Below are 17,554 nucleotides of genomic sequence, written 5' to 3' on the forward strand. Positions count from 1 at the left end.
ATTCCTCTGAATGCCAGCTAAAAAAAAGAGGTCATTCTTCTGAAAGAGGTCATTCCTCTGAAATCAGCTAAAGAAAGATGTCATTCTTCTGCATGTCAGCTAAAGAAAGAGGTCATTCCTCTGAATGTCAGAAGAAAGGAAGCAAGATGATCATTAACCCTATAATAAAAATGTGAAGGTTTTCCCTAAGTGGGATAATGACTTAATCCTAAGTTTGTTTACAAAATGTCTGCAGATGTATACAGAAATGATAACCACAGTGCCACAAATGGGAAACCGCTTATGTAGAACAGAGTACTGAATTTAGGCCAAAGGCCAGTCACTGGGACCTATGAGGTCATTCAGCCGTGAAATAGAAATTGACAATAAAAGGTTTGAAAGGTGTAACAGGAGGAAAACCTCACAACTGCGCTACGAATCTTGTTATAGGAGAGGTTTGAGGAAAGTAAGATGGAAGAAAGAGAATATGAATGGAGGTACGGTAAAAAGGAATTAAAGGGGTTGCAGGTAAGGGCCGAAAGGACGCTACAAAGAACCTTTAGTGAAGTCAATCTCTTGCTCTACAAAAGTTTTCCTTAGTCAAGTACGTCTCCAGTCATCTCAATGCATGTTGCCGCCAAACTTTTCCCTTTTTGGGCGATACTTTATTTTTCTTCATCATATTGGAGCAATAATGAAGTTGCACATGCGTTTTTCTTGTAACAATACCTTCAACACATGCAAGAATGTTATTAGACAAGGTAATACCAAATGACAAACACGCAAAAATAAAAGTTTCTCCTTCGTATACCCCATTTGACATGAGTGGAGGGAACATTGTCCAAAAAATAGTACCGTGCCTCTTCCAGGCTTCTACAGGAAGGACGTGAGCAGGCCTCCTTGGATAACCAAGGTATCTGGGATCCGCAATTAAGCCCTGACAGGAACATTATAAAATAGGGCCTTTAAGCTCCCCTAGGAAGCACCATAGGGTCCCGGGCAACACCAGGGGCTAAAGTGTCCCTCCGGAATCCCTGGAGGGCAGCCTCTGTTCATCAAATTGATTTGATTTAGCTCTGAAAAAAGTCACACAAGTTCTTGATTTCTAAACCTCTTTGGAGACATGGAATCCATTATTAGCCTCTGGAGCCGAAGAGGGATTCCCACCTTTCAAGGAGCTTTAGAAAGCATAAACGTGTTTTGTGACTTTTTCCGGAGCTAAATCGAAATGAACTATATTAACAGAGGCTATCGGGGGATTCAGTGGTCCCTGGGACCCTCCGGTGCCTCTCAGAGAAGCCCAGAGGACCTGTTTTATAAAGTGGGCCTCTTTGTGGGCTTAACTGTGGAGCCCTGGGACACTGGTTATCCTAGGGGGCATGCCCACGTCCTTCCTGCATTTTTGTATGCATTTCATGTGGTACTGACATATCTAATAACTTTCTTGCACGAATTTAAATTATTTTGAACGACCTTATTTTTGCAAGACCTAAAATGGGTCCCAGTTTCAAAACTGACGTATAAGGGGCCAAATTGGACCTACTTCCTGAAATGCCAAAATCGTCTAAAACCAAGCCTGGAGAGTCCACCTGACCAGAAATCGTGACTATTTTTGTGGGTGTGTTTGTGTACGTGATGAATGTGCTAGTTACTTAATCACAGGGTCAAGCAACAATAAAGAGACAAGCCAGGAAATTGGGAAAATATGTTTGTGATATCAAATAAAATACATGTTACAGCATCAAATCAGAGTGACAGTTGATTAAACCTAAATTTCTGAAATGAATAAAAGCTGTGAGCTTTCATTTAAGCACAAAAAAATGAGAACTATTCTGTGACTTTTAAAGAATGACCCTTTCGTGTCTTGAATGCTTGGGAGGCATTAACCAACCCGGACAAACTGAACCGTTCACAATAATACGTTATTCAAGATTAAAAATAAATAAATAAAACCGACAGAAAGGTTCCATTTACTTGAACGCTGCACGTGTGCTTGAATGCAAGCATCAGTCACCAGTGGTTGGTGCACTTACAAGTCTAGAAGGGCTCCTGAGTAAAAGTAACCGATCAACTTTCCTACAGACACAGCAGCAAAGGTTGTTGAGTAGAGCGCTCGTCTCTCGCAGACCAGGTCCCACTGAAATTCAAAAAGGGATAATGAATTTTAACTAAGCTATTTAAGGACTGTACATTTACTTGGGTCAATTAAATTAAATTTTTTTGAAAATATTTTCGTTTATGTGAGCATAAAAGTAATTGTCTGTCAATGCTTTAAACCCACTGGAAAGGTGCTCCCAAGGTTAACTTACACACAATTTGGCTTAGAATGAACGGCTTAATTTGACTTCATGGAGATCAACATATGTCTGCCCACCAGAAAAACATAGTAGAGCACTAGCATAACTGCTGTCTAAGTTTTTTAAAAGGATCAAATGATTTACGCACTTAAGTTTCAAACTTTTCCAGCATTACTGACCCAAGATTAAGAAAGATTGAGAAAGCTTAGTTTTCTTAACCTATTGTTTTCAGCTTCTCCCGAGGACATTCTCTGAAGTTTATTGCATCACCTAAAAAGTTATGTTCATCAAAATAATTCCATTTCCTTCTTTTAATGGCAGAAGGTAATAATGCATCGTTTTCTGGCTTGCCTTCCTGATCTAGCAACAGCACAGAAAAAGCAGTCAAGAAATGTGAACTGGTAACTGAGTTGTTCAACTGAAGATTAAGAAGAAACGAACCTATGTTGTTTTGTCCACAAAGGATTCTTATGGAATATACAGAAAAAAAGGGAGGTCTGTCATCATACAGCATACCTTGTGCTGTACATAATGACAGATGGGATTCATATTCTTCTGTGAGCAGAAGCATGTGGATGCTCTGAGCTGTCTATGCCTGCGAACTCATCTCTTCATAATTTCTTAACAATTTAAGTTAATGAGAAACAAATAACATCAAGTTGGGCACCTTTCCATACGTGTTATGTAGAGCATCTACGCGCGCTACGGGCTGCCCTGTGAGCAAGAGCCCATGCTGGCATAACGCCAGCTTAATCAGAAACAAGAACACATCCTCGTGTGTCTAAAGCAGGCAGTTGCTGCAGTGTTCATTTTTATATAAAAAAAAATTCTGTAGTTAGCAGTACATGTACTAACGATAGATGAGAGGAGATTGCCGTTCCTGTTTTTAGCATATTAAAAGAAACGATGACACGGTCTAATTCAACACATTGCACCCACTAAATGAACAGTGAGACATAGGGTGCATTTGTCACCAACTTTTGCAGCCTACCAGACTTTTATTCCACGAGAGTTGTTTGCCTATAAATTGCTACTGAGCTGCACACAGCAGCAGCAGCAGCACAATGAACGCATGAGTAGCAACGCCTTAGCCTAGCTGGACCACGCACAAAATGCGTAGACACAGCGTTGACGTCAAAACATACAAGCACATTATGAAGTACCAGAGTGAGCAAGCACATATGAGGTACCAGTCAACTCAATGCATTAATCCGAATCATGGTGCGAAAATGTCCAAAAACTCTCCTGGCTAGGCTACGTTACGCACCTCCGTCACAACGGTCAAAGAGTACTGAGTAAGGTTGAATCTGCGACCGTGTGAGCAAGGAGAAATCGTGGTTGTCTCACCGGGGTCCTTCGGCAACGAGAGGCTCGCCCTGCGTGTCAGAGAGGTTTTATATCCGAGAGCAACGGCTGCTGTGTAGTTCAGGTCGTACACGTGACAAGGGTCATATTTCCCAGTTGTGAATCTGAAAATGTAAAGCAGCTGATGTAACAAAAACAACTACTGTACAATTAGCCGTAAGAATTGTAGTAGTAATGTATATATATCAAAAGAAAAGGTATAAAGCTATATATAAAATAACATAAAGGAATGTAAGTCTAGGCCAGATTTAAGTATAACAGGCTCTAGTTCCTGGGAGTGGCAAGCTTCTTCCTCTGTTGTTTTAATCTTCTCAGTGTGTTCGTTCCTCACGATTATGTCAAAACTTAATCAATGCTTCTCAGTGTCTGTTCGTTTCTCAAAGTTATGTCAAAAATGAATCAATGCATTTCAACAAAACATTTGCAGAAGGTGACTTGTGGTGCAAGGAGGGTTTTGTTGATAATGCAAGTAATTAAGTCATTTTGCCAACAAAAAATTATTCACATCTAAGTGCAGAAAACTTTCAATTTCACGACAGTTGAAGCCTTGGGATTAAATGGTTCTTTTTTTCTTGATTAAAGAGCTCAAATGATAAGTGTTTTGACAAAAAGGGCTGCGTATGGTAACAATACTTCCAAGGGAGAAAATTAAAAGTTACTCGTTAGGTCGGTTCTCAACTTCTGGGTTGCCAATGGACAGCAAACAAATCCAGAGGTCACTACCACTGTAGTGGCAATGACAGAGAAGTGAATAGTAATTAAAGAGTAATATTAATTAAGTTTGCGAGAGCATTGTTGCCAGTTCTACTTACTCGGACGGTATAGCCAGAGAAAGGACTTGCTCATCCGTCCAGTTGGAGGCATACAGTTCCTCGACTTGGCACCAGTGGTCAGGTGTGGCTCCCAGGAATTGGTAAGACAAAACTTGGAATGGAGAATTGAATCCACCTGTGACATCAGAGAAAAGTATGAGGGCTGACATAAGTAGCTGAGGGTTTAAAGCATTTCATACTGATAAATTGGATTTTATTCTATAAAAACAAAAGGTATGATCTGTTCAATATGTTTCACCAGCAAACACGTAAATACATGTGATGAATAAAGTAAGTTAAGTCTGGACATATGGTTATCGTCTACTTAAAATATAACCGTCGTAATTTTCAAACCAATTAATGGAGATATTATTATTATTATTATTATTATTATTATTATTATTATTATTATTATTATTATTATTATTATTATTATTATTCAGGAGATGAACCATTATTATCATCTTTCACAAGATGAACCTATTCATATGAAACAAGCCCACAGGGGTCACTGACTTGAAATTCAAGCTTCCAAAGAATATTATGGTGTTCAATTGGGATAGAAGTGACAGAAGGTAATGTTAAATACATAAACGTCCCTTCATCTCGGTTAAGAATTTGACTGAAGAGCGTCACATGACACCAGAAGCATCAGAGAAGAACCTTACTGAAGGAGCACATGAGAAACATGTAAAAGATCCAGCGTCCATCGACTGCAGAGATGTCCAAGAGGTGTTCGAACGATACCTTCTCGTGGGCGTCTCCGTCGCCAACGGTCGAACACGTCGATTGAATCTCTTCCACTGGTTTTTCTTCATTCCCCACGAATCCCGCGTTGACGCTGCCGATTGTTACGTCACCGGTTTCCTCTGGGCCATCCTCTGATCTCGGTTTCATTTGCTTCATCTGAAATCAGATTGACAGGCAAAACGTCGTTAAATTTAACTTGTACTGTACCTATACCTTGGTCTTTTGTTCTCTGTTTGTAAATCAAATTGGTTTGAGGTCATGCTTACAATGAGAGGCAAAATATCAGCCAAGTTAAACGACGATGGGTCTGGTCAATTTTGGAAGGGTGGCCCATCAAAAATAAGCCCCTTCAACATCCATACAGCAGGGCGTTGGACATGCAACATTTAACGTTCCATCATTTTACTCGTTTTTGTGAACAATGGCAGATAATAGATCTAAACAGTACTGCAATACATAAATGGTCTGTTGCTCTTAATAACTCTCTATTATCAATCAAAACTCAAAACAATAGGTTTCCTTAAAATGTGTAATGACAAAAATATCTCTAGAATTAAATCCATGTTGGGTGCAGTGTTTAATAATTTTCGTAATGTATATGTATGTGTTAATTTAATCTCAACAGACATTGTCACCAAAAGGAAATGACGTCACTGATGGTCAAAAAGCAAAATTTTACAAATGTGATAAAAACTGTGAAAACGGTTATAATAAGTTATAATGCTGGTTCCTAAGACTTTACGCAATGTCATGGAATGGAATGGAAGATAGATTTTAGCCAAGCGCCGGACCTATGAAGTCATTCCTCGCTGAAAGGAGATTGAGAGTGGAAAGGTTTGAAAGGTGTAACAGGATGAAAACCCTGCAGTTGCACTATGAAGCAATTGATAAGAGTGGGTAGAAAGAAAGATATTAAAAAGAGAATATGAACGGAGGTACAAAAGGAATGAAAGAGGTTGCAGCTAGAGGCCGAAGGAACGCTGCAAAGAACCTTAAGTAATGCCTACAGTGCACCGCATTTTTGTAATGTCATGAGTACTGAAATACGTAACACGTAACAGGAGTCTCGAACAGGAAACCGTTGGCAGTAATATTATCAATAATCGCAGAAAAAAATTAAAAGGCAGCAATCATATTGACACAAAAATGTGCCATTTTGTCTCTATATCTCGGAAGTTATTGTCTTTTTTATATTAAACCACAAATACCCCTTCAAATCGAATTCACTTTGGGAAAAACTTACGCCCAAAGGGAATTATTTAAGTGTATCTGAATAACCAAGCGGATAAGCTCACTGTCTCCTATGTCTATTCTGCTTTCCCAGAATAATAACTCCTCGTAGGTGGGTAGTGTCGTCAGTAAAGACGACGTGGTGCACTGTTGGCATTACGTAAGGTTCTTGGTTTTCCTCCTCTCACACCTTTCAAACCTTTTTACTCTCAATTTCCCTTTCAAAGCCGAATAGCCTCAGCAGAGGCCCCAGAAATTAGCCTTAGGTCTAAATTATCACGATATTCCATTCCAGAATAATAACTGCGGGTGCAGACGTATTTGTGTTCGTGTGTAGTATCATGATTTATGTAACTGGCCTCATCCAATTTAATACCTAAATAAAGCCTTGTTGTCTAAAAAAAAAAAAAAAAAAAAAAAAAAACTTTCAGTGCAACTCGGCGAATCAAGCTTTAACATTCTCCGCTTTCAAGTCACTCACATCCCGACTGACAAATGCACTTTCATTAGTCTCAAGCATCCACGATCTCGAATATTTTGAAGTCTTCTCGTTTATCTTCTTGTTTACCTCGTCCTTCTCCATGTGAAGGTACGAATACCTTGGTGCATTCCTAAAGGTTGACATATGCGCTCTAGTTAAGTATATCTTAGTCTAACGTAACGGCCACTGTGTAACGGTCATTAGCAATAATTGCAGTGGGTCCGTTGTGACTTTGAAAGCATTTACAGAACTACGGAATCAAGTTCTGCAACTATCATCTCTGATGTAACTCCAAATGTACACTGCAAAAACATATACATTTCATGGCCTTTTTTTAGTTATGCCTCTTGACCGCAAGGACAGAGCCCGTTTTCTTTTCCCTGAATCACCAACTGCGATTCTCGTGGTTACCGTAATGGTGAGAACCTATTTGTGATTTCAGCTTCCATGCTGATAACCGATGAGAGATTCCAGGCATTAATTCCTAATTCCCGTAACACGAGAGTTACGTGTCGACATTATCTCAAACGTTTTCAGTTCCCCGTATTTAATACAAACTTATATTTCTTTCGAAAAGAAAACTATTTTCCCGGCTTTGTCCGTCCGTTCGCACTTTATTCTGTCCGCCCTCAGATCTTAAAACTACTGAGGCTAGAGGGGCTGCAAATTGGTATGTTGATTATCCACCCTCCAATCATCAAACAACCAAATTGCAGCCCTCTAGCCTCAATAGTTTTTATTTTATTTAAGGTTAAAGTTAGCCATAATCGTGCTTCTAGCAACGTTATAGGGTAGGCCACCACCGGGCGGTGGTTAAATTTTCATGGGCCGCGGTTTATACAGCATTATACCGAGCCCACCGAAAGATAGCTCTATATATTTTCTATGGGCTTGATTATACGCTGTAGCGACTGTACAGAAAACTCGATTGCGCCGAAGAAACTTCGGCGCATATTTTACTAGTTTATTTTGTCACTTATACAGGCGTTACTTATCTATATTCACAAATATCAAACCATATACATCGTTTAATATCGAATTCACCATACCTTGGGAATAAATTACACAGAAGGGAATTGCAATTGAAAAATGCATCTATCAAAGCCAGTACCTAACACTGCTTTTAAACCAGAACGCGGTTCGAATCGTGGCCGGCGCAAAAGCACTTATCAATTATAGTTTTAAAATCTCCTTAGGAGTAAATTATTCCCAAGGTATTTTGAGTTCGATATTAAACGATTTCTGTGCCTAAATATTTCTGAATATATAAAAATGAACACACAATATATATATATATATATATATATATATATATATATATATATATATATATAAATACACTGCCATCTTATAAAATTGTTTTTAACCAAACGATTTTTTGCCATATGCTAAATTCTAAGATATTCAACCCACTTCACTGAATAAATTTGCTTGTCACTGTCTGCCATTTTATTAATTGTTTATTCAGATTTTTTCTGCTAAACTAAATATATTCAACCCACTTCACTGACGTAAATTTGCTTGCCACTTGTTTATAACTTTATTAGAGTTTCTGCACCAATATATATATATATATATATATATATATATATATATATATATATATATATATATATATATATATATATATATATATATATATTTATATATATATATATATATATATATATATATATGATTTATTTGTGTAAATACTAGAGCACCGTTTGCACAGACCAGTAGACTAGCGCGTGTACTTACCATTAAGGCATTAACACTTAGCACTTGACACTTTATACGTGTCATGTAGCAGCAGATACACAAATTGTCATTCCGAGTATTTTAACGGAACCACTCGGTGTATTACTGTTTTAAGTCCTACAGGAAAACTGCTATGATAAACTTTTAACAAACACTAGCACCACAGTTAATACATTTAGAAAGCACATATGAAAACCACGTCAAAGAAAGGTATTATTGGATAAAGAGAGAGAGAGAGAGAAAGAGAGAGAGAGAGAGATGGTACTAACGGATACCTGCGGGAAAGAAAGTCACACACTGCCTAGTACTACAACGATCAAGCTGTTGGGAGGACAGAATTCCTTGAATTCCCTTTAGGTCACTGCTTGACAAAGAAGTTGGCCATGTCTAATAATAAACGGGATAACTGGGTTTGGCAAGCTCTGTGACTTGAGTAAAGCACAGAGTTGTCAGGGTTTCAGGAAGGAGGTGAAATCTGTAACTGCCTCTTGGGACGACCTCTGCCAGTCAAACGTAGTCGCTGCGTCTCAGAGCGTAATCTGCGTTCGATCTGACTCATCAGGTTCTACGCAACATGACCGTATACAATGGTTCGCTGCAATTTTGTCTGGGAAATGAGGATGGAAATTCCTAACCCAAGCAACAAGAAGATGATTTGTGTTTGACTACATTCGGTACACGTGACTTTGTAACAGGGCTGTTAACTAACAGTGATGACACTATATAGACCGACTGCTTGATCCACACCAGTAAAAGGACAACATTTATAGATTTCATCCTCAGTATCCGACATATGTAGGGAAAATATTTGATCACCGTTAACTGCTGTCTACCCAGCGTTGAATTCATAAGAAAAGTATGTAACTGCAATGTAAGCCTCTGGGTATCATGGCGCTAGAATGCAATATTCTAAGTGGCCGATATGGGTAGAGTATAATACGGGTGAAATTGTATATTAATACATGCAAATACAAAAGCACAAGCTATTAAATATTTCAGTACAACCATAGTTCACTCATGTTACAAACTACGCATCGTGTTACACCCTGAATCTTAACACGAGACTCAGTCTAGTCAGTGCTGGTAATTTTAATCTCTGAAGTATAAAATCTATATGTTGCCTCTAGTCTTGTTATAGCTCTCATTTTAATATAGCACTCGTGGATAAGGAATATTAATCTAGCTATTTCACCCTCTCAAAGTAATGACTTCAATTATCAACTTTTTAATTATAATAATCTAATTATTCGCTAACAAAGGGACTATTGTTACCATAACTTTGGAAATATATCGGAATGTTTTCACAACTGGGCATTTGTTTCCAAAGCAACTGGAAAAGGCAGTATGGTCTGATAAATTCCTCAATATCCTAAGTTAACGCTTTTGAAAGCACTGATCTTCCTTTTACAACTCCGCTGAATAAGTTGCTAACGGTTACTGCTCTTGCATGGCGCTGCATTTTGTGCAACTTTAGGCATAGAACATTTTGAAAGCTATTTTTCAGACGTTTCAGTTGTTCAGTGGTAAATAAAAACAATACATGAGCCTACAGAGGCCCAGAAGGACTTTAACTTCTAATTTTAATAATTTAATACTAGTACCAGTCGCTGCCCTGATTTGAAAGTTTTGGCCAAAAGACGTTCTAACTCTTTTCAGACAGGTTGGATTTTGCAGAATCTAGTTCGTTCCCGTGGCTTCAAAGTCATCGTGTTTGTTACTCGCTAGATATGCTAAAACTTTTAACCACAAAGATTCTATGGAAGTTCTGTAATAATCACTGATACTTGAACGCGGTAACAACCTCTACATTATTCGTTCAAGTTGTTTTTGTAACGACAGTTCAGAGATGTTCGTGTGAAACTGGAAACACGATCTTAATGAGATTTTTTTAACATTTGGGTAACATTCAAGGAAAAGCATGTGGAACAATACAGGAATGAATGCAATATTATGGAGACAGAGAGATAGAGAGCAAAATCTGCTTCTGTAAGCATAGACCTATCTATAGATACTTAAATCATTATAATTTCTTTGAGAGATTGAGTGATAATCCTGTTGTAACGAAGTATTTTTAGAAGTGGAGAGAGAGTGAGTCTCTCTACTTTTGAAAATCGATTTTCATCGACAAAACATTCACGAAAAAACCTGTGTGTACTAAAAAAATATTCATTGCCACAAATCACTAGAACGAATTCTACTGCACAGGCAATAAAAGTTTTACATCGTGCAATAAAATGCTAATCTGTTGGGAAATCTTTTAGTTTGGCATAGCCAGAAAATCTTCGAGTTGGCAGGCTTCATTAACCTTGATAATGATTTCCCTTTTTTATGACAGCAGCTTTGTAAGCAGTTGGCATTCGATTATCAACGTCAGAGCCATCGAACCCAAAAGGGTCCTCACGTCATAGAGAACACTCGTGGAGTTAACTAGATTTGGTTCAGCCTACCTTAGTCGTTACGACGCTTAACTTCCATTGACGCCAGTTAACTTTCAACATCTTGAAATACATGCATACATTTTGTAGAAACTAAAATAAATAAAATAAATGCAATAACTGACATGTTCATAACTGAAAACGAGTAAATATTGACGTCGTGATGGAGTAACGCAACGAGCAGTCCCCCACCCCTATCTTTTAGATCTCTGTGAACGAATCCATCTGGGAAATCCCAATTACTTCGGACATACATGATAAAGAACTTTTACGTTATTGTTCTGCATATCTAACTTACATAATTTGCACAGTAGTTTCACATTAAAGAGTAAATTTAGCGAGATAATGTGTTTTCGGTAAAAAAAAGAAGGGAAATTCGATGAACGAAAGCTAATGAAAACTTGCTTAACTATTGTCGGCGAGTTGTCAATAGATTAGTACACTGACACTGATTTAATTTTCACTTTTTTCCTACCCTCCGCCTAGGAAATGGCGCAGAATGATTAATAAAAATTAGTCGAAGTAAAATTAGACCTCTCGAGTTCTTGCTGGTGCTCCTGAACTCAGGCAGATGTGTTTTATGTTGTTGCTACGATAATACGATAATAATTCCTTAGAAAGTTCGTTAGCTTACAGAGAGAGAGAGAGAGAGAGGTATCTTAATATGTAATAAGCACAGTGAACGTAAAACGTTTTATTTTTCTCTATTCTTGTAATATTTAAGTTTAAATGCAAAGGTGTCCAAAAAGATTTTCTTACTCTGAAATCAAATATAACGCTTGTAATGAAACAATAGTTTTCTGATGTTTTTATCTCTTAATATATCTAAGAACCTGTGGCCGCTGTATACGACGGAAAACTAAGTTTGCATAATGTATTACTGTACTATATTATCTGTATTTGACATTATTAATGTTAGAACATCTTTAATAGGCCTAAGATGCAGTCTCATGAACGTAGAAGAAGACGATGGAGAATAGGCCTAAGAGTCCTATATATTTTTGTAACAATAAGGTCTAACAAAAGCTGACTAAAACAAAACCTGTTAATTTAAAGTATGGAGATAGGTACGTGTTACATAGAATTTAATATAATCTAATATAAACATGCTATCAACCTTCGCTACCATTATCACGTGCATGGTACTACTGGTTCAACAACTTATCGATACCAAGCACGCGATGATTATTGTTCAGTTACGATAATTTGACCGTTTGTTCAATAACACGGTGTGTGCTATTGCAAAAACTTACAATAATTCTGCGCAGATACACGATAATTTGGAAACTGTTGCGCAAATGGGAAAAAAAAACAAGTATAACATACGCCAAAGTTCCTTCGGGGCAATCGAGTTTTCTGTACAGCCGCTACAGCGTATAATCAAGGCCACTGAAAATAGATCTATCTTTCGGTGGTCTCGTTAAAATGCTGTGTGAGCCGCGGCCCGTGAAACTTTAACCACGGCCCGGTGGTGGCCTAACCTATATCGTTGCCAGAGGCAGATCATGGCTAACTTTAAGCTTAAAGAAAATAAAAACTGCTGAGGCTAGAGGGCTGCAATTTGGTATATTTGATGATTGGAGGGTGGATGATCAACATACAAATTTGCAGCTCTCTAGCCTCAGTGGTTTTTAAGATCTTTGGGCGGACAGCAAAAGTGTGAACAGAAAGTGCGGATGGACAGACAAAGCCGGCACAATGGTATTCTTTTACAGAAAACTAAAAGGCACCTTTCACTCTCTCCCTCTCACACACACAACTGGTAGAGCGTGTGACTTGACGTGACACTGTACTTGTCATGTTTTGTTCAAGATCTTTATAACATAATATGCCCAAGTTCCATACATCAACTTTTGTCTGCAATGGTCCTTGGTTTAGTTCACGCATCCCTTGAAACTCGTATTCCCGCCTGAATGTTCCCCTGCAGAACTGGTAGTTATTAGTTAATGCCTTTTTGTCACCGGTAACAGAATGCTTACCGAATACAATTATACCAATAGCCTCAAGACTGGAAAGTAAAACTGAACTTGCAGACACCTGTGAGGTGTAAAATTTAAGCTTCATATATACGATCTGGTCAGCTGGCTCAAAACAAATCCATTGGTCACTTTCTAAATTAAGATACTTCACTGATATAGGCCTACTAACGATTTTCCAGGCAATCAGCTAAAGCGACTTTATTGACATAGGCCTACTATCGATATTCCAGGCAATCAACTAAAGCGACTTTGACATAGGCCTACTATCGATATTCCAGGCAATCAGCTAAGGTGACTTTACTGACATAGGTCTACAAGTCGGTATTCAAGGCAAACAGCTAAATGAATTTTACTGACACAGGCCTACTAGCCAAATCATCGTGCCTGCCACCAGTGAATCTGAGGTACCTGACACAAGTCAAGAGCCACTTTCCGTATTCAAATTGGAAAGAAAGGAGAATGAAAGCATATGGAACAGATGACTTAAACTCCAAAAGCCAAGAACCTTGCACGCGAACAGAAATGCAGACTACTCATTCACACGGAAAACTTTCTGGTACAATTCCTCCTCTCTCAGTTACATGAAGAACCCGTTAGAAAATATTCCTCTAAGTTGAATATCATCTTCGCCTTCCTTAATCACCATCCACAAATAGCAGGCCTACTTCACACAAAAGAAAATCGGTGTAAAATTGTGCTCCCTGTCTTTCCCTCATATATTAACTATAGCATTTTCCTCTTTGCAATCATAACTAACACATAGGCCTACTTCGAATCTTAACAAGCTGCATAAGTTTTCTTGCATTGTTTAATTACACTTGCAATTTTGAGGCTGACAATGTAGTCCTACAACGTATGTTCATTCACTTCTTACAAACACTCTTGGCAAAAAGGCAGACGCTAATCTTTTCACCACTGCTATTTCGAGAATTTGAGCAACCATAAATAACGCATATCGCTCTGATGGTCACGTAATAAGAGCCATGAAAACAACACTTGTATTTGCAAGACTGAAACAAGTGTTTTCTGTACACGGAAATAGATCTATCGTTTGGTGGTCTCGGTATAATGCTGTAGAGCCGCGGCCCATTAAACTTTAACTACGGGCCGGTGGTCGTCTATCCTTTATCGTTTCCAGAAGCACGGTTATAGCTAACTTTAACCTTAAATAAAATCAAAACTACCCAGGCTAGAGGGCTGCAATTTGGTATGTTCGATGACTGGAGGGTGGATGATCAACATACCAATTTGCAGCCTTCTAGCCTTAGCAGTTTTTAAGGTCTGAGGACGGACAGACAAAGCCGGCACGACAGTTTTCTGATACGACAATTCTAAGGAAGAACTCCGTATGGAGATAGTGTTCATTAATGACATTTTTTGAATGAACAGTATAAGAAAAGGTGTATATGATGCAGTAGAGATGATAATTTGATCAACTGACCGAAATAATGAGCTTTTATTTGTTTTTACGTTAATCCCCGAGGGGTTAGCTGTACCAACATGGCACCCAGCGGACCTTTTCAGCGTAAGAATACAAACAAAAGACGGTTCATTTCTCACATCATTTCGGCCAACTTTTCAAGTTATCTCACATACTCTGCACCATATAACCAACCCCCCCCTTATTTTATATTCATAAGAAAAGGATCATGTCAAGATTAGCGAACCCAACACCTCCGGGTCAAGAACAGCGAACCCAATGATCCCCATGTGAAAAGTGGCCAACCCTTTCCGGTCCAAACTCCAATTCCACATGAGGGCTAGTACTAAACACGGCCAAACAGTGATTCATCTACTGTTTCGCCGTGTTTAGTACTAGCCCCTGGGGGTCAAATGTATTTCGCCTTTAGTACTAGCCCCTGGGGGTCAAATGTATTTCGCCTTTAGTACTAGCCCCTGGGTGGTCAAATGTATTTCGCCTTTAGTACTAGCCCCTGGGGGTCATATGCATTTCGCCTTGTTTAGTACTAGCCCCTTGGGGATCAAATGTATTTCGCCTTTAGTACTAGACCCTAGGGATCAAATGTATTTTGCCTTGTTTAGTACTAGCCCCTGGGGGGTCAAATGTATTTCGCCTTGTTTAGTACTAGCCCCTGGGGGGTCGAATGTATTTCGCCTTGTTTAGTACTAGCCCTGGGGGATCAAATGTGCGGTACAGAAGTGTTCATGTCCAGAACAGCGAACCCGATTACAGCATTTCCACGTAAAGAATAACGAACCCAATAATCTTGTAAATACCGAACCCTGCTGCGAGTGGGTTCGGTAATCTTGGCATGGTCCCAAAAAAAAAAAAATCAGTAATAAACAATGACCAAAGATACCGCCTTGCTACCATAGCGCATGGGTACCAAATGACTTCATGTGCAAAGATGACGACGGGGACCTCTGCGTAACTGACATCTGTACCCATGTGTTGTCCGTATTTCATGGGGGTCATCCAGTCACGTGAACAGCATGTTCTGGTTTACTTTGTCTAGTTGGAAACGAGAATTTCAATCGGAATATTTCACATTGCATACATTCCCTTGGCAGTGTGTACAGATTTCCCACGCGCAAGCTCACTGGGTAAACATTTGTGCGCAGTATGGGTCATTCATTGTGCTTTTTTCAACATAAAAGAATCTCACGCTCGAGGAAAATCTTTTCGTTGTTTCACATCCACACGAAAATTGTATCCAATGATCTATAAATGCCTGTTAATGTTGAAATGCTAGTTACAAAAATACAGCAGTTTATCCATCGGTGATGTTGAAATGCTATGAGCTACTATAACGTCAAAACTGATAAGAGCTCGTAGAAAAAGAATCCTAAATTTGGGAAATAGTAAAATAAAATAAATGTATGTAAACATATTATATTCGTGTAAGTAGAAAAGTTATCATTGTAAAATTATGTAAATACTGTGAAACAACTGTAAAACTGCATTAATGTATTTTTCTAATAAAAGATAAAAAAAAATAAGAGCTCGTTAGTTTAACTGTCAATACGATCAGCTCACTTGAACAGCTCGCTCGTCATATGCAAAATATATGATAAATGTTTAGTATTAACTATGAGACCATATGGGCATCTGAACTATCAGATACTTATCAACCATTCTCGGTAACCGTTCTTGTTAAACCAATATATCAAACCAAAAACATGTCGGCAACAGAAACTTTCTTACAAATAATAATTTTACAGAAGAGCTCCGTGCAGAGATATCGTTTATATATATTTTTTTTTTACTAAAAACATACAAAAGGGTGTATATGTTAATTGCCGCCTTTTGTCCGTTAATATGTTCAACCCCGAGGGGCTGGTACTAAACACGGCGCCCCGCTGAGCTTTCCTGTATCATTACAAAACTGTTTTAGTACAGAGTTAATATTTTGGACAATCATCCTACCTTTATGCCTTCGTCTCCGAGAGAACCCGTCTTCGAGAGACCAGTTACAGACTGACAACAATGACAGACTACGCCCTAGCGGGGCTCCTTGGCCGGGACGGTTGCCGGAAGTGACAATTCTCTTACAGTACCACATCTCCATGGCTGAGAACATTAGTTATTTTCATACTGATAGATGCTACAAAACTCTGGCATGGGAGTTTCAATTCGACAATATCGTAAAGTCAGGCATAAAATAGGCCTAGACGTCGAAATAAGCGACATTTGTGTCCGTAACAAAACCGGTTTCCCAGAGCGTCTGGCAGCGCTGCAAGTTGGTTATTCCCGTATTAATCGTATATATTTATATATGCCCTTGAGAGAATATTATTGTTAAATTAGTTTATCCTCTTTCGGACGGATTGGATATTAAAATGAGACTACTGCGAGTCAGTGTGATGTCGAACTCATCAATGCTCGGCAAGATGATGATGATGTTCTTTTCCTTTGATTGCTTGATTAATTATCAAGAAGTTCATTGTGGTTCTAGGCCTAAGCTAAGTACGTGATCTACAGTTTAGCAGAATTCTTCAGGGAGGAAACTGTTTGCTTTAATATAGTTCTTAGATTGTAAAGTTAGGCTTATTGGGTTAACCTTCTGTAGTATTTCGACCTTCATATGCTCCTCTGAATGGGTGCATAATAGGTCCTATTGCAAGCAAGGACACGAAGTTTTGTCATACTCGCAGCCAGGCATATTAGAATTGAAACTTCTCTCTCTCTCTCTCGCTCTCGTAACTTAGTGGTCGCTTTAGTCTGCACTACGAAATTCAGGAGCATACCTAGAAACTGTGAGTTCCATTTAATCCTATTTTTTTATGCGCCAGTAAACTTGCCGGACAGAAATAAATCAGGTGCTTCGGAACAATGGCAAAGAACATTATATTGATGCCAAAGAAACTACGAACATGCACTCATTTTCAGGGTCACTTCAGCATTGATGAGTAAATCTGCCACGCCAAGTTTAATTGTTCAGCTCAATCAGCTAATTTCAACAGCTTGTTATATGCAAATGCATGATAAATATTTATAAGTAGGGTTGAAGTGAAGAGCAGTGGG

General features: G+C 38.6%; 1 protein-coding gene across 3 annotated transcripts in view; it reads right to left on the bottom strand.

Annotated features, from left to right (window-relative positions):
- Positions 1-9,167, bottom strand: part of LOC136840641 (solute carrier family 22 member 3-like) — a 28,304-nt gene extending 19,137 nt beyond the window's left edge. The window contains exons 1-6 of one of the 3 annotated variants that reach the window (XM_067107340.1): positions 8,924-9,101; positions 8,655-8,771; positions 5,122-5,359; positions 4,454-4,589; positions 3,544-3,745; positions 2,013-2,116 (exon numbers count right to left, since the gene is read on the bottom strand). In XM_067107340.1, the coding sequence (XP_066963441.1) occupies positions 2,013-2,116; positions 3,544-3,745; positions 4,454-4,589; positions 5,122-5,359; positions 8,655-8,699 (725 nt within the window). In that variant the 5' untranslated portion in view covers positions 8,700-8,771; positions 8,924-9,101. Of the gene's footprint in view, positions 1-2,012; positions 2,117-3,543; positions 3,746-4,453; positions 4,590-5,121; positions 5,360-8,654; positions 8,819-8,923 lie in introns of those variants that run through there. The other 2 variants (XM_067107342.1, XM_067107341.1) reach the window with 2 other exon arrangements.
- Positions 9,168-17,554: the final 8,387 nt, after the last annotated feature.

Source organism: Macrobrachium rosenbergii, chromosome 8, assembly GCF_040412425.1.
Source record: "Macrobrachium rosenbergii isolate ZJJX-2024 chromosome 8, ASM4041242v1, whole genome shotgun sequence".
NCBI lineage: Eukaryota > Metazoa > Arthropoda > Malacostraca > Decapoda > Palaemonidae > Macrobrachium > Macrobrachium rosenbergii.